The 12,956-nt window shown below is 27.7% G+C and overlaps 2 protein-coding genes across 3 annotated transcripts in view; one reads left to right on the top strand and one right to left on the bottom strand.

The window, feature by feature from the left end:
- Nucleotides 1-894: 894 nt before the first annotated feature.
- Nucleotides 895-6,142, bottom strand: LOC142323604 (cytochrome b-c1 complex subunit 6, mitochondrial-like). Of its 2 annotated transcripts, XM_075363444.1 has the most exons (3): nucleotides 5,989-6,142; nucleotides 5,645-5,737; nucleotides 895-1,384 (listed from the first exon to the last, which is right to left on the bottom strand). In XM_075363444.1, the coding sequence occupies exons 2-3, from the start codon at nucleotides 5,723-5,725 to the stop codon at nucleotides 1,211-1,213; spliced, it is 255 nt and encodes an 84-aa protein (XP_075219559.1). In that variant the 5' UTR covers nucleotides 5,726-5,737; nucleotides 5,989-6,142; the 3' UTR covers nucleotides 895-1,210. The 2 variants fall into 2 exon arrangements, with proteins under 2 accessions (XP_075219559.1, XP_075219558.1); XM_075363443.1 differs by lacking the exon at nucleotides 5,989-6,142 and having other exon boundaries at nucleotides 5,645-5,964.
- Nucleotides 6,143-6,233: 91 nt separating this feature from the next.
- Set1 (SET domain containing 1) overlaps nucleotides 6,234-12,956 on the top strand; it is an 82,071-nt gene continuing 75,348 nt past the window's right edge. The window contains exons 1-3 of the mRNA XM_075363442.1: nucleotides 6,234-6,413; nucleotides 6,502-6,854; nucleotides 6,974-7,066. Coding sequence (XP_075219557.1) covers nucleotides 6,555-6,854; nucleotides 6,974-7,066 — 393 coding nt within the window. The 5' untranslated portion in view covers nucleotides 6,234-6,413; nucleotides 6,502-6,554. The remainder of the gene's footprint in view (nucleotides 6,414-6,501; nucleotides 6,855-6,973; nucleotides 7,067-12,956) is intronic.

Below are 12,956 nucleotides of genomic sequence, written 5' to 3'. Positions count from 1 at the left end.
ATTAAAAATATGTATTACTCACACCATAATAATACAAAAACTTGATTTAAGCGAAATAATGTAAAGCAATATATAAACTTTGTAACTGGGATTCATTCTTATACCTAACATGATAATTTATCCATTCTTATACATAATACACAGTTAACATCTAGGGAGACAGTCCATACTATTTTGAGTGTTATGTGGCAAATTAATATTCTTTGTTGACTGTACAAAATCAATTTTATGTACAGAATATAACTGAGAAATTAAAAATAATCGATTTTACATAATTATGATAAATAAATTAATCAAAATTAAGTAACGTAAACAGGAATATATTTTTATTTAATTAAATTTTCACATTTTAATTCTTTAAAATACATTGATTGGATAAATATGCACTTTTGTTCTTTCTTTAAAGCACATAAATAATCACTGCTTTGGGTATGTAGCAAATATATATAAATACTTGAAAAAATTCTATTCATTGAGTTAATCACAATTAAAATATTTGTTAATTATATTAATTTACTACCATGAGTAGTAGATATTATATATATATATATATATATATATATATATATATATATATATATATATATGGGGCCATATCTTTAAACAAACTTAGCTATGGTTCATTATGCTAATAAGCTAACCTTGGTATTGCCCTCATTAATTACAAAAATTTTTTTTTATAAAACTCTTTAACTAATCAAATCCTCAGTGACTGCACTTATCCTAAATCTAGAACTGTTTATGGGAATAAACAAGATTTTTTTTTAATTCAAGATAAATTGCTTTATCACAGATTTTTAAAATCAAAGGAAGTTAACATAAAATTGATGTAAAGATAATTTAATGCATGGACAGTTTAAACACATAAGATCAAAATAACAACAAACTTACTAATACAGTACAATTTTTTATTAATTAATATTATGCTCAACAAATGGTAGATACTTTTAAAAGAAAGGAAGAAATATATTTTACTTCTACAATAGTATAAGTAAAAAAAACCGGAATTCCTAAAAAAATGTCTTAATCAATGCTAAAAATTAAAATATTTTTACATGCCAATCTTCCCCAAATTTGTATCAATTAAGATAATTTTAAATTAACGTTAATGTTTTACTAATAAATTAAAAATAATATATTTCTTCCAGTTACCTACACAATTAACAATATAAATTTTTTTAAATAATCTACATTAAACTCAAGAATATCTTCATTTAAGCAGTGAGAACAGTGATTTTGACACGCAATGATCAACACAGTGTATGAAATCAAAAAGTTCTTCAACACAAGTTTCATCTGTTTTAGTACGACTATTTACCCTATCAGTGCAAGCATCAAGTTTTTCTTTTAGATGTGCACAGTGGGTAGAGTCACCGCATTTCTCCTGAAACAATTAAGTCACAAAACCGATTACCAGTAGTAAAATTAACTTAATGAGTGCTTAAAACTCAAATATAAATCTGAAAATGAAAAGGCCACAATGAAACCATCTTCAAAGATGAAAAACTACGCATCATTATTAGTATTGTACAAACTATTTACTTGGTTATGTTTAACTGAATAAATGTTAGAGGTCTTTTAAAAAAAAAAACTTTGGTACTTTTTCGTTGTTTCTTCTAAAAGTGTTCATAACAAGAATGATGTTATTTTTGTTTTTTAATGAATTATTCTCATTAATAATTCCTTATTCCACAACCCAATAATGAGTAAGCAACCTCTACTATTCAAAAGACATGATAACTTCTTCCAAAAAAATCAGTAAAAAATAATGCCTGTCACATATATTTTTCCTTTATTTTTGTTGTAGTATATCATAGATTCATTTATTACAAAAAAAAAGTTAAACTTATCCAGTAAAAAGAAAATGTACAATGTTCATTAATTACAAAATGGCCAAATTAATACTACCTTTCTTACAAACAAGAACACTGGAATATCAGAAATAAAGTGAAGATCCCAGTTTGGTATATGGCTTGAATGCGGCAAAACTATTAAAAAGATTTTATTTTTATTCAAATTCAAAAAAATTTTATTATAAAGGGGATGAATGAAAATAAAATGCAAATATTCATTGAAACAAGTATAGGAATGTAATTCACTTTACAATTATTTATATGATTAAAAAAAACATTCACATACACACACACACACAAAACAGAAAAATAACGGACTAACAAGAAACATTCCAAGTTTTTAAATACATATATACACACATACATATATGAGGGTGATCAGAAAGTAAGTTACACTCTCTATGAAACAAACATATTTTTATCTATTTTTCGACATAATCACCAAGTTTTTTAAACACTTTTCATACCTTGTGAGAGGTTTTTCAATTCCACTCTCATAAAAATTTCATCCAATTTCCTTGAACCATTTAAGGACCCTTCCTTCAGTTCATCAACATTAGTGGTAGTCACAGGGTGCTAGGTCAGGGCTATAAGGTGGATGAGACCACGCTTCCCAATTCAATTTTTGCAGTAACTCCTTTGTCACATGAATTGAATGAGGAGCAGCATTGTAGTGAAGAAAAAGACCTCATCACTCAATCTTCAATCTTTAATGGTTCTATGCAATTTTTTTAAAGTCTCACAGTAAGAATCGGCATTGCTTTTTGTTCCTCGGGGCATAATTTTACTGTAAATAACTTCCTTAGAATCAAAAAAAGACGTCAACATAAACTTTCGAATATGTGGGGATGTTTTCACTTTTTTTGGCTGCAGTGAATTTTGTGTTTCCATTCATGTGATGCTTGTTTAGTCTCAGGAGTGTAATTAAGCATCCAGCTCTCATCCCGTGTGATGATTTGTTTCAAAAAGTGTGGCCCAGTCCTAAAATAATGTTGAAGAAAAGAAAGAGCAGACACAAAACATTGATGTTTGTGGTCATCGGTCAACAGATGTGACACTAATCGTGCACAAATCTTACGGTAACCAAGCTGATCATGAATAATCGCAAACACACTCTGTAACTGATGTTAAATTCACTTGCAATCTCTCTAATTTTAATGCGCCAGTCACTCAAGACCATTTTATTCACGCATTTTGTGTTACATGTGTTTGCAATTGAAGGACGCCCAACACGTAGTTTGTCACTCACATTTGGTCTTTTGTTTCTGAACATTTGGCACCATTTTGTGGTCATGGGTCATGACATTGCATTCTCACCATATGCCTCAACAATTTAGCGTTGAATTCAAATTGTAATTTTTTGCCCACAAAACTCAGACTACTGAATGCAATTCTATGCTGGACGGAATCTCTATAGGACATGCTATATTGACGACACTACACATGTACTGAATGTAGTACAGAATTGCTGCTGGAGGAGCGTGAAGACAACATAACCAGTGCTGCCAACACAAGACATTAATATATCCCTTTCAGTTTCAGCACACGGCAAGGGTGTAACTTGTTTTTTGAGCCACCTCTTGTATATATACACAAAACAAAAAAATAACAGATTAATAAGAAACACTCCAAATTTCTTTGAAAAACTTAGCAAAAGTGATTTTATTTCATTCCACAACAGAATAAGGTGAATGATTTATCTAAAGTAGCCAATTTACATACCTAACAGTTCACACCTTGGTAACTAAAAGAAAATGACTAAATTAGGTAACAATAAATTAGCTAAGATTACAGTCAATGTAAACAGGCTACTGGTTTTAATAAAAATTAAACTTATTAGCTCTTCATGATTACAATCTAAATAAAGGAATGCAATATTTACAATGACTATATGAACTGCAGCAACCAGAATTCCAATTTTTAATTCATACAAGACTAGGGTCGGCTAACACTTTGTGGGAGACAAAACTGAGAATGGATTAAATCTTGATGAGACCGGAACTGCTATATTTATATTCCTTCTTTAAAAATAAGTAGTTTTTTGCCCATTAGGAATTCAATGTATAACTTGTTTCTTGTATAGAACATATACTGAGCAGAGTAAATTTTTTGAATTTTAATTGATCTTGCAAAGTCAAAAAAGGTTTGGTCGAACATATTTAGAAGATCAGAGATTTGTTTGAGTATGAACTTCATAATTGTTAATTGCAATTTTATTTCATAAAAATGAACTATATTTCTGATGAGTAAGGTAACACTTATTAAGTTTTAACTGACTTAAAAAAACATAATCTCTTGATTTGCTGGAAGTTAACAATAACTCTCAGAGTCTGAAGGACTAATCAATGATAAGTAAATAAAATTAAAAAAAATCCATGTTCAAATTAAACTGGATAATTAAATATTAATTAAAAAGACTTAGAAACATTCATAAGCCATTCTGAAGAAACATATCTACTCTATCGCCCCCTGGTGGCTGTATTAAATATAATCTTAGTTTTACAAAGAACTGTAAAACTAAGAATCTGCTCCGAGGTGATACCTATGTAGTCCAAAAAAATGCATAAAATCGGCCCAACCATTTTAGGAAAAACACATCTACTGCAGCACCCCCTGATAGCCTATAACCGCAAAATATGTCTAAGAACGTGCTCTGAAGTGATACCTATTTAATGCAAAAAACCGCATCGAAATCGGTCCAGTAGTTTTTGAGGAAAAAATTAAAAATGGAAACAGACATACATACACACACTATCTCTTACCCTAAACACAACCTAATGGTCTCTGTTCCATAGTGAGTAAAAATGAGATTTATTGTAACTAATATTTTGCTTATGTAGCAACATACTTTAAAAATTTACAAATGAAAATAAGTTATTAAAAAAAAAGTATGAATTTCATGTATTCATCAACACATCCTTTGAAATATCACTGCATTCACAAAAATAGTGCATTGTTTTTTCTTTAGAAAAGTCATACACATTTTTCTATTCAGGTGAACAGTTATTTGACATTTATGTAATATTATACAATATTACATTACCTTATATGTCTGTCTTTCACTGATTTTTCTTCTGTGTACTACATTAATCACAGTTTTACATATGCAAAACAAGTAATGTTTGTTGCAAACTTCACTTGCAATGGGAAATGAAGTACAAAAATCTTTCAAACATATCTAATTAACAAAAAATTAATAACATACACATCCTTAAAACCTGAAAAGTTACAAAACCTTAAGGATGGCTCAACTATAACAGGATATGCAGTGAAAATACACCTAATTGCAACTGACAAATTTAATAACAGGATAATAAAATAGTAAATTGTATGTAAGTTAAATTTGAAATTTTTGAGTAATTTTTCAGCTGATGAGAAATTATCATCCAACAGAAACAAAAGTCACCAAACTCCAAAATCTTAACTTTCGTTTTTAACTTACATGAAAATTTATAGAATTTCAATAACACTTGAAAATTTCAGACGTTTAGACTGACCTAACTCGACCTTTAAAAATTTACTCGTGCCCAATACTATAAAATAATAAAGGCAAATAAAAGATTCTGACCGGTTACAAGGGCGTAATAAATATTTAATTTTACTTAATATCTATAACCTTTAATTTAGGTGGTTATGGAGATTATATCAAATAGTTAAAGAGAACAAACGAATAGTGGTTAGAAACTTGCAGAATGAAACTATGAGGCACAACATTTTAATTCGTAAGCTTTTATTTACACAGAATTGATGCATCTGAAAAAAAATTAACACAAGTAATTTTTTTTAATTACCTTGAGAGTAACTTGTGGGTCAACTAATTCCTCATCGGGTTCTTGTGCGCTGACTGACGGTAATATGTTCTTGAAAGACATGATGAAAAGCTTCTGAAAAATATAATAAACAATCTTATATAGAGGTTTCTCTATAGCAATAAAAAATCGTTCTTACACCAAATCTTCGAAAAATTACCGACGAGAACGCTTGGATGTCGGTTATTAGATTCCTGTACCGAACGAGGGCCAAAGGTCTAAGCTCAAATTAACTATTAAAATGTAACTATTAAAATATGTGAATGTCTTTTATAATTGCTTAGTGTGATAATAATTTTATAGCTAAATTTAAGAAACACAATTACCAATAAATATTCCGTCGTAAGACTGCAGATACCACAATTAGTGGCAAAATCTAGATATTAATGAAACTGCGAGTTTTGATTTGCTCAGTACTGCAATTGTTCTGTGGATTCACAGATAGCACTGTCTTCGCTACCAAGTGCAGAAGTTAATGCCTACAACGCATTCTGTGGTATAAAATTGTTACTAAAATAAGAGAACGAGAAACTATTGGTCCTACATTGCAATTTGTTGTTGATGTAAGAAACAGTGATGGAGTGCTGTTAAGAATACTGTGTGATATATAGTTGAATTAAACTATTTGAAATTGACATAGAGTCATAAAGTAACCAGTTCAATGCGGTTCGTTAAAATGTGTATAATTGATCAGTTTTTATGTAAGATTTTAAACTTTATTTAATATCGGATTCCTTCATCTATTGAAATGGTAGGTGTAACATAACCTTTATTTTCTGAATTGTATGATGTTCATTTTTTCCTAGTTTGTTTGTTTTCATGGTTATTTTTTGTTTCAGGTTCGAATGGAAGACAAGGAAGTTTTTTTTTATTACGTGAATGGTATAAAAAAATGATGAATGGAACCATAATGTCCACAAATCAACCTGTTAACAGGGGAAGCAGTTCCAATCACCATGGACACCATAATAATCACCGTGGAAATTATGGTAACAATCACCATCATCAAAGACAACTAAGGAATTACAAGCTTCTTGTTGATCCTGCACTAGTTAAAGGTTCTACAAAGTTGTATAGATATGATGGAAATGATCCTACTCTACCAACAGTCCAGCTTCGTGATCCAAGGAATAATTTGACCAGATATTGGACACGACTGGAAGTATTGGACTTACCTGCACCACGATTCAAGGTATACCTATTTTACTTATTAAGTGCCTAATGTATAATATTGTAATTTATTAGTTATGTTGTTAATATTTATGCAATTTCTAACAGTAAAATCTGATTGATTTGTTTATGGTTAATCAGATTGATGGAAACTATGTTGGAGATCCACCACCATTAGAAGTAACAATAGACAATCTGAATGACAACATTGATAAAGCATTCTTACAGGAAATGGTAAGTTATTTTCTGTCAATTGTAACTTTTATGTTGTAGCTTAATTAATAAATTCTGCATTATACATACAATTAAGTCTGTAAAAATAATAACAATATTTTCTACTTCATTATTATTGTTATTATTATTTTTTCTTTTATTATTTTTGTTACCATTCTATGTAGGTAATATTTATTATACAAATTGAGATGAAAAATTACAGTTTTAATTTATAATTCAAAATTATACAAAAATAATTTACTTTGATGTGGGACTTTGAGTTGAACTGAGTTTCATTGTTGCAGATTTGAAGGTTAAGTTTAAGATGTCTTGTAGGTTAATTTTTATGAACTGTTTTGCTTTATCTAATCTTTGATGCTGATTAGATTTTATCAAATTATAATAATATTAAGTTAGTATAAACAAAATGATTTGTATTAATTAAACTGTAATTTTATGTGTATTAGAAGTTACTCCAAAGTTTACATGTCTGCTAGGTTATGTTTGAATTAGTTTTATAGCTTAGAATAACTTACTTGAAAGTGTATTTAGATAGTTTTGATTTAATTCGTTTAAACTGTTACCCATATTGATTTATAATTTGATTATATAACATAACCTAAAACAACATTTGGACAGATATACATTTTGCCCTACTTTTAACTAGCATGTTTTTCTGTGTTTGGAATAAATCTTATATCATAAAATAATCTTTGAGTAGTAGCAATATGTTATGAATTAGTGTAAAATTAACATTATTAAACTGTTTGCATGATGTATTCAATATTTATGAAGCTTGTTTATTATTTTTGTTTGATAATAATAATAATTGTTTTGCTATGATAATAATAATAATAATAATTGTAAACTATACTCCAAAATTCTTTTGCTTTTTTTTTAGTAGTATAGGCATAAAGATTTAGGCTGTTAAATTTAATTTTCTTTTATTGTAACTCTTATTATATTTATAAAATTCTATATTTGAATTAAAAGATCCAATCAGTGATTTACAGCCATCTAATCTAATAAATTATTGATTTCATTTCCATTTTCATTATAAATCGTGTATAGAAACATCAAGCTAACATCTAATTAAAATTAAAACTATTTTAATTACTTTACTAATAATTCTAAAAAAGATAGTTATATAATAAAATATATTATAAATTTGTTAAAAAATATATAATCAAAACATACTTCCAATTTGTAATCGGCTCATTATTTGGAAGTACAGTGCAATACATTATAGTTAAAATAATATAGGCAGAAACAAAATAGGTTATATAATTCAATTTAAGTAAATTCATATAAATTAATTTTTTTAACAAATATATAATCTGTTTATTTAATAGATTACCTTAGTAACTATTTAAAAAATGTTTACCCTTATATATTTTAATAAAATTACGTAGTTTATTGTAGAAGATTGCATCATTGAGAAAGGGATCATTTTCATTCAACTTTTTGGAGGTTTCTAACAGATTATTGATGAGGTTTCTTTATATAGTATAGTTGGAGAAGTTAACAAATAACTGTAAATATATAGTTTATAATCTGTTATAATACCATACATTTTTAATCATATTATTTTTGAATTGTTTTTATTTTAACATAAACTAGATGAATTAATTTAAAGTGGATGAATTCAGTAAAACATTACTGTTTATTTGTTTTGTCTGGTTTAGAGGATGATTAATTATGGAACATATAAAATTACATTCTTTTATTTTGAGTCGCTGAAAATTCGTTTAGTACTTACAATCAGTAACTGGCCTTGACTAGGAAAATTTATGCAATTTTGTAAATTAAAGGGGTTTACATTTTTCATTGAACTGTTACTATGCATTTGGATAATCTGGTCTGTGATTGTAATAAAAACAATTGTGATAATGCACTCTCTACTGATCTACTCTTCCAGTTTTTAACATTATGAATATATGTTTTCTACAAGTATGCAATATAGTATTTTATTTATAAAAAAAATTAAGATTTTTCTCAGAATTTCTTTTATATTTTTGCGATTCTTATGAATTGTATATGAATAGTTTATCTGATTTTTTCTCTAACAATGTGTGAAGAAGATTGTGTAATTTATAGTGACTTACCAAACTGAGTTAGTTGGTTTAATCAAAAAACTATCTTTTCAAATATATATCTGTTAAAGTTAATTTTGTTTAGTATGTAAAATTAAATCATGCAAACAGTTTTGAACAATACTAGTTGTTTGAATTATCTTTACCTTGATTGCTCTGTAGGCTGTTTACAAAACAATGTATACCTGTAATTTTTCAGTATACATATATCACACCATTTTCAAGTAGAAAAGTTGCTTCTATTGCTCTCTCAGAATGAGATGTTAAAATTAATAGGATAAAACATTTTTTTCTCTTTCAGGAAACATTTTTAGAATTTTTAGCAGAAATCAGATTCTCTCTGAGCAAAACAGTATTGTAAAAATTTCAAGATAGATATAATCAAACTTTTTAAGGAACACATTATTAAAGTAAATAGATTTGTAAATGTCCCAAAGTGTACGACTAAAAGCAAAAGTCAAGAAGTATACTGGGTCCAAAAAGATGCTGAAGATGTAGATTACTGAATCCAAAATTAATTTAAGAATTCAGGACTGATATTCGCTTAGACAAGTTAATGTATTATTATAAATTTTGTGGCTGTTAATATTGGTTAAATTAAATATATTAATTTTTGAAAAGAAATAAAATAATCACTAAAATTGTTATGAAAATAAAATTAAAAAAAGTAAATTTTTACGTATTTTATTATGGTGTACATATACATGCATGGTGTGTATGTGTTTTAATGGGTAAAATAAACTTAGTTTGATAGTACTTATTATAATTAAATATGATTAACTTACGATTAACCATTTACTGGGCATAAACACACTTAATTTTTTTTCTTAATCTTTTTCTTTTATTAAGTCTATAAAGCTAGAAATATTTCCATATCAACAAAAAAGATTGATTATTGGTCTGTAATAAATGGTTCATTTACGCACCTGTGGCAAAAAGCATGTAAAAATTGTCATTTTGTGAAGAATATAATAAGAAAACATATGAACAGTTTATATTACAATTTATTTAATTTATATTTATATTTTTTTTAATTTTGTTTTTTTCTATAAAAAATTATTTATTTTCTTTGCTGCGAATGAAATTCTTGAAAACACTTTGAATTTAGGTGCACTTTACGTTTTGTACACAAAAAAATTATATGGTTTTTGCATAGCATACACCTTCATCTAGCTTTTTTCATATGCTCTGAAATAATGTGCCATATTTGATCATAACAAACATCTTCTGGCAAACGGTTTTTGATGACCCTTGGTTGCCATTGGTGGTGAAGGAAAACTATTTACTTTTTCTTCATTCTCATCAGTGCTTCATGGTATTTTTATTTCTTCACTCTATCAGTGGTAATACAAGAGAAGACCTAAAATCAAATTGATGGTTTTTACTGTTTTACTGTAATAAAATTTACTGTACAATTTACTGTAATAAAATTGACAGTATTTGCAAACAATGGCCACCACCATTATTTCCATGCATTCGAATTCTAAGATTTCCAACCCCATTATCGTGGGAATCAACGCCACCTACTTTTAGTATATTCTGCTATCATTAATGGCTGAGCAATAATGGTGTCTACTTTCTTTTTGGCTGTATCTTTTCATATTTAATAATTGATTATGCCATTGTGGTTACTGGGAACTGCCACCATTGCATTATCTTTCCATCTAGCAACTGCAAAATTTGTTTTTTCATCAAATGTACCTCTATTTGTTTACTGCAATTCTTTAATACTGTTTAATAGCAATTAAGAAGATTATTTTCTCTGACAGTGCCAGTCACAAACCAGTTTGTTTTAGGTTTATGGTTTTTTGGTTTCTCCTTGCAACAGTATTTTTTAACATCAATGTCTTTTTCAGTAGCAAATGAATCTCAAACATACCTGCTATATCGGTTGTACCTGTCAAAGGGGTCTTGGTTAGCAAATTTTCATCATTACCTTCTTTGTCAGTCATCAACTTTAGGTGGAGTATAACTACCAGGTTGGTCTAGTGGTTAACGCTTCTTCCCAAATCAGTTGATTTGGAAGTCGAGAGTTACAGCGTTCAAGTCCTAGTAAAGCCAGTTATTTTTACATGGATTTGAATACTAGATCGTGGATACCGGTGTTCTTTGGTGGTTGGGTTTCAATTAACCACACATTCAGGAATTGTCGAACTGAGAATGTACAAGACTACACTTCATTTACATACATATCATCCTCATTCATCCTCTGAAGAATTATATAAATGGTAGCTACCAGAGGCTAAACAGGAAAAATAAAGAAAGGTGGAGTATAACTGGCATCGATAGCAGTTGCTTGTGAAATATTATCTTCGTCATCTAAAATACAATGTAATTCCTCAACTGTCAATAGTTTTTCAAAATTGCTCATTCTAACAAATTCTCACACTTCAATAAAACAAAACTATTACTTATAAGTATATTACATCGGTATCACAAAGTTAACATTACTTCACTAATATATGAAATTGACTGAGCACGTAGTCATAAAAACTGAACATTTTATAAAAAGTAATTTCTACAATTATAGTAAAATCAAAACAAAATGTAATTACTAAAGAAAATGTTGTATCAGTGCGATAAAATAATAGACAAAACAGAAATTTAACAATTCAAACAAAAATAATGCAGGATTGCAAAGTTATTTATAATGTAAGAAATACATGTTGCGTGCCTAGTGTGTGACTTCATAAGCCAAAGGTGCATCATTGCACCATTATTTTTAACAGCCAACATTCATTATCAGTTTTCAAAGTAAATAATTTTCATAAATTGATGAATAAGAGCAATACTTAAATAAGCAAATGAAATAGAAATATTATTTTTAACAAGCGTATTGCAATCATTATATACCTTATATGAAAGGGGTTACATGATCTCATAAAATGTAGTAAGTTGATACGCAAATAAACTTGTTAATTAAAAACCTAGTAACATATAATTTTTTTTTGTGATTAGACCAAAAAAAATAAAGGCAAATTGCACACAGTTCGAAAAATCTTGAAGAAGTTAAAAAGAAAGAATGTTTACGAAAAGATTCGTTTTCGCATCATTGGCTGTTTATCAGTTAATTTAAGATCATTTATTTGCTTATAATTAAATTTCTTCTAAGTAACGTAAGATTTCTTCTTCTTTTTTTTTTTTTTTATAAGTAGAGATCCAATTCTTGACAAACTTGAATTCACAGACATTGTGCATGTAAATATGTACCTGGTTAAAAATATTGTCTATATTCATAGAATAACTTAAAGTGATTGTAATTTAATACTAGATTAGAGAAGTTGTAGGTTTTTGGTTATAAATTATTTAATAGATGTAGATTTAAACTAGTAATAAAGTGAACAAACCCAACATTAAAAGAAGCAAAAAATAAAAAAAATTGTAAATAGAGTGGGAAAACAGGAATTAAAAAAAAGGCTTTCAAGAATATCTGTAAACATATATTATGATTACTGATCGTATTAGGGAAAGTAAACATATATTTTTAAGTAAAGAAAACATGTCAGTATTGGAAATCAGTAGCAAAAAATGTAAATACCTTATATTTAAAAAATACGCAGTAAAAGACGGCAACAAAAATATAATTAATGGAAAAGTAAAATTTGAACATGATTGACTGGGAAATAGTACACTTTATTTAAATTATGCAAATTTTATATAATTTTTTTTTTTTTAATTATGGTACCTATAAATTAATTTCTTTAGCTACCATCAGATTGCATCAGCAAAGTAGTTATTTTTTATCAGTGCCTGAGATGGTTATTATATATCTTCTTAGTTAATACTTTAAATATGTTTTTAATTAAATTTTATAAAAT

The sequence above is a fragment of the Lycorma delicatula genome, chromosome 4 (genome assembly GCF_047948215.1).
Source record: "Lycorma delicatula isolate Av1 chromosome 4, ASM4794821v1, whole genome shotgun sequence".
Taxonomy (NCBI): domain Eukaryota; kingdom Metazoa; phylum Arthropoda; class Insecta; order Hemiptera; family Fulgoridae; genus Lycorma; species Lycorma delicatula.
Note: the sequence above shows the minus strand (reverse complement) of the source record. Positions and strands in the feature narration are given on the sequence as shown.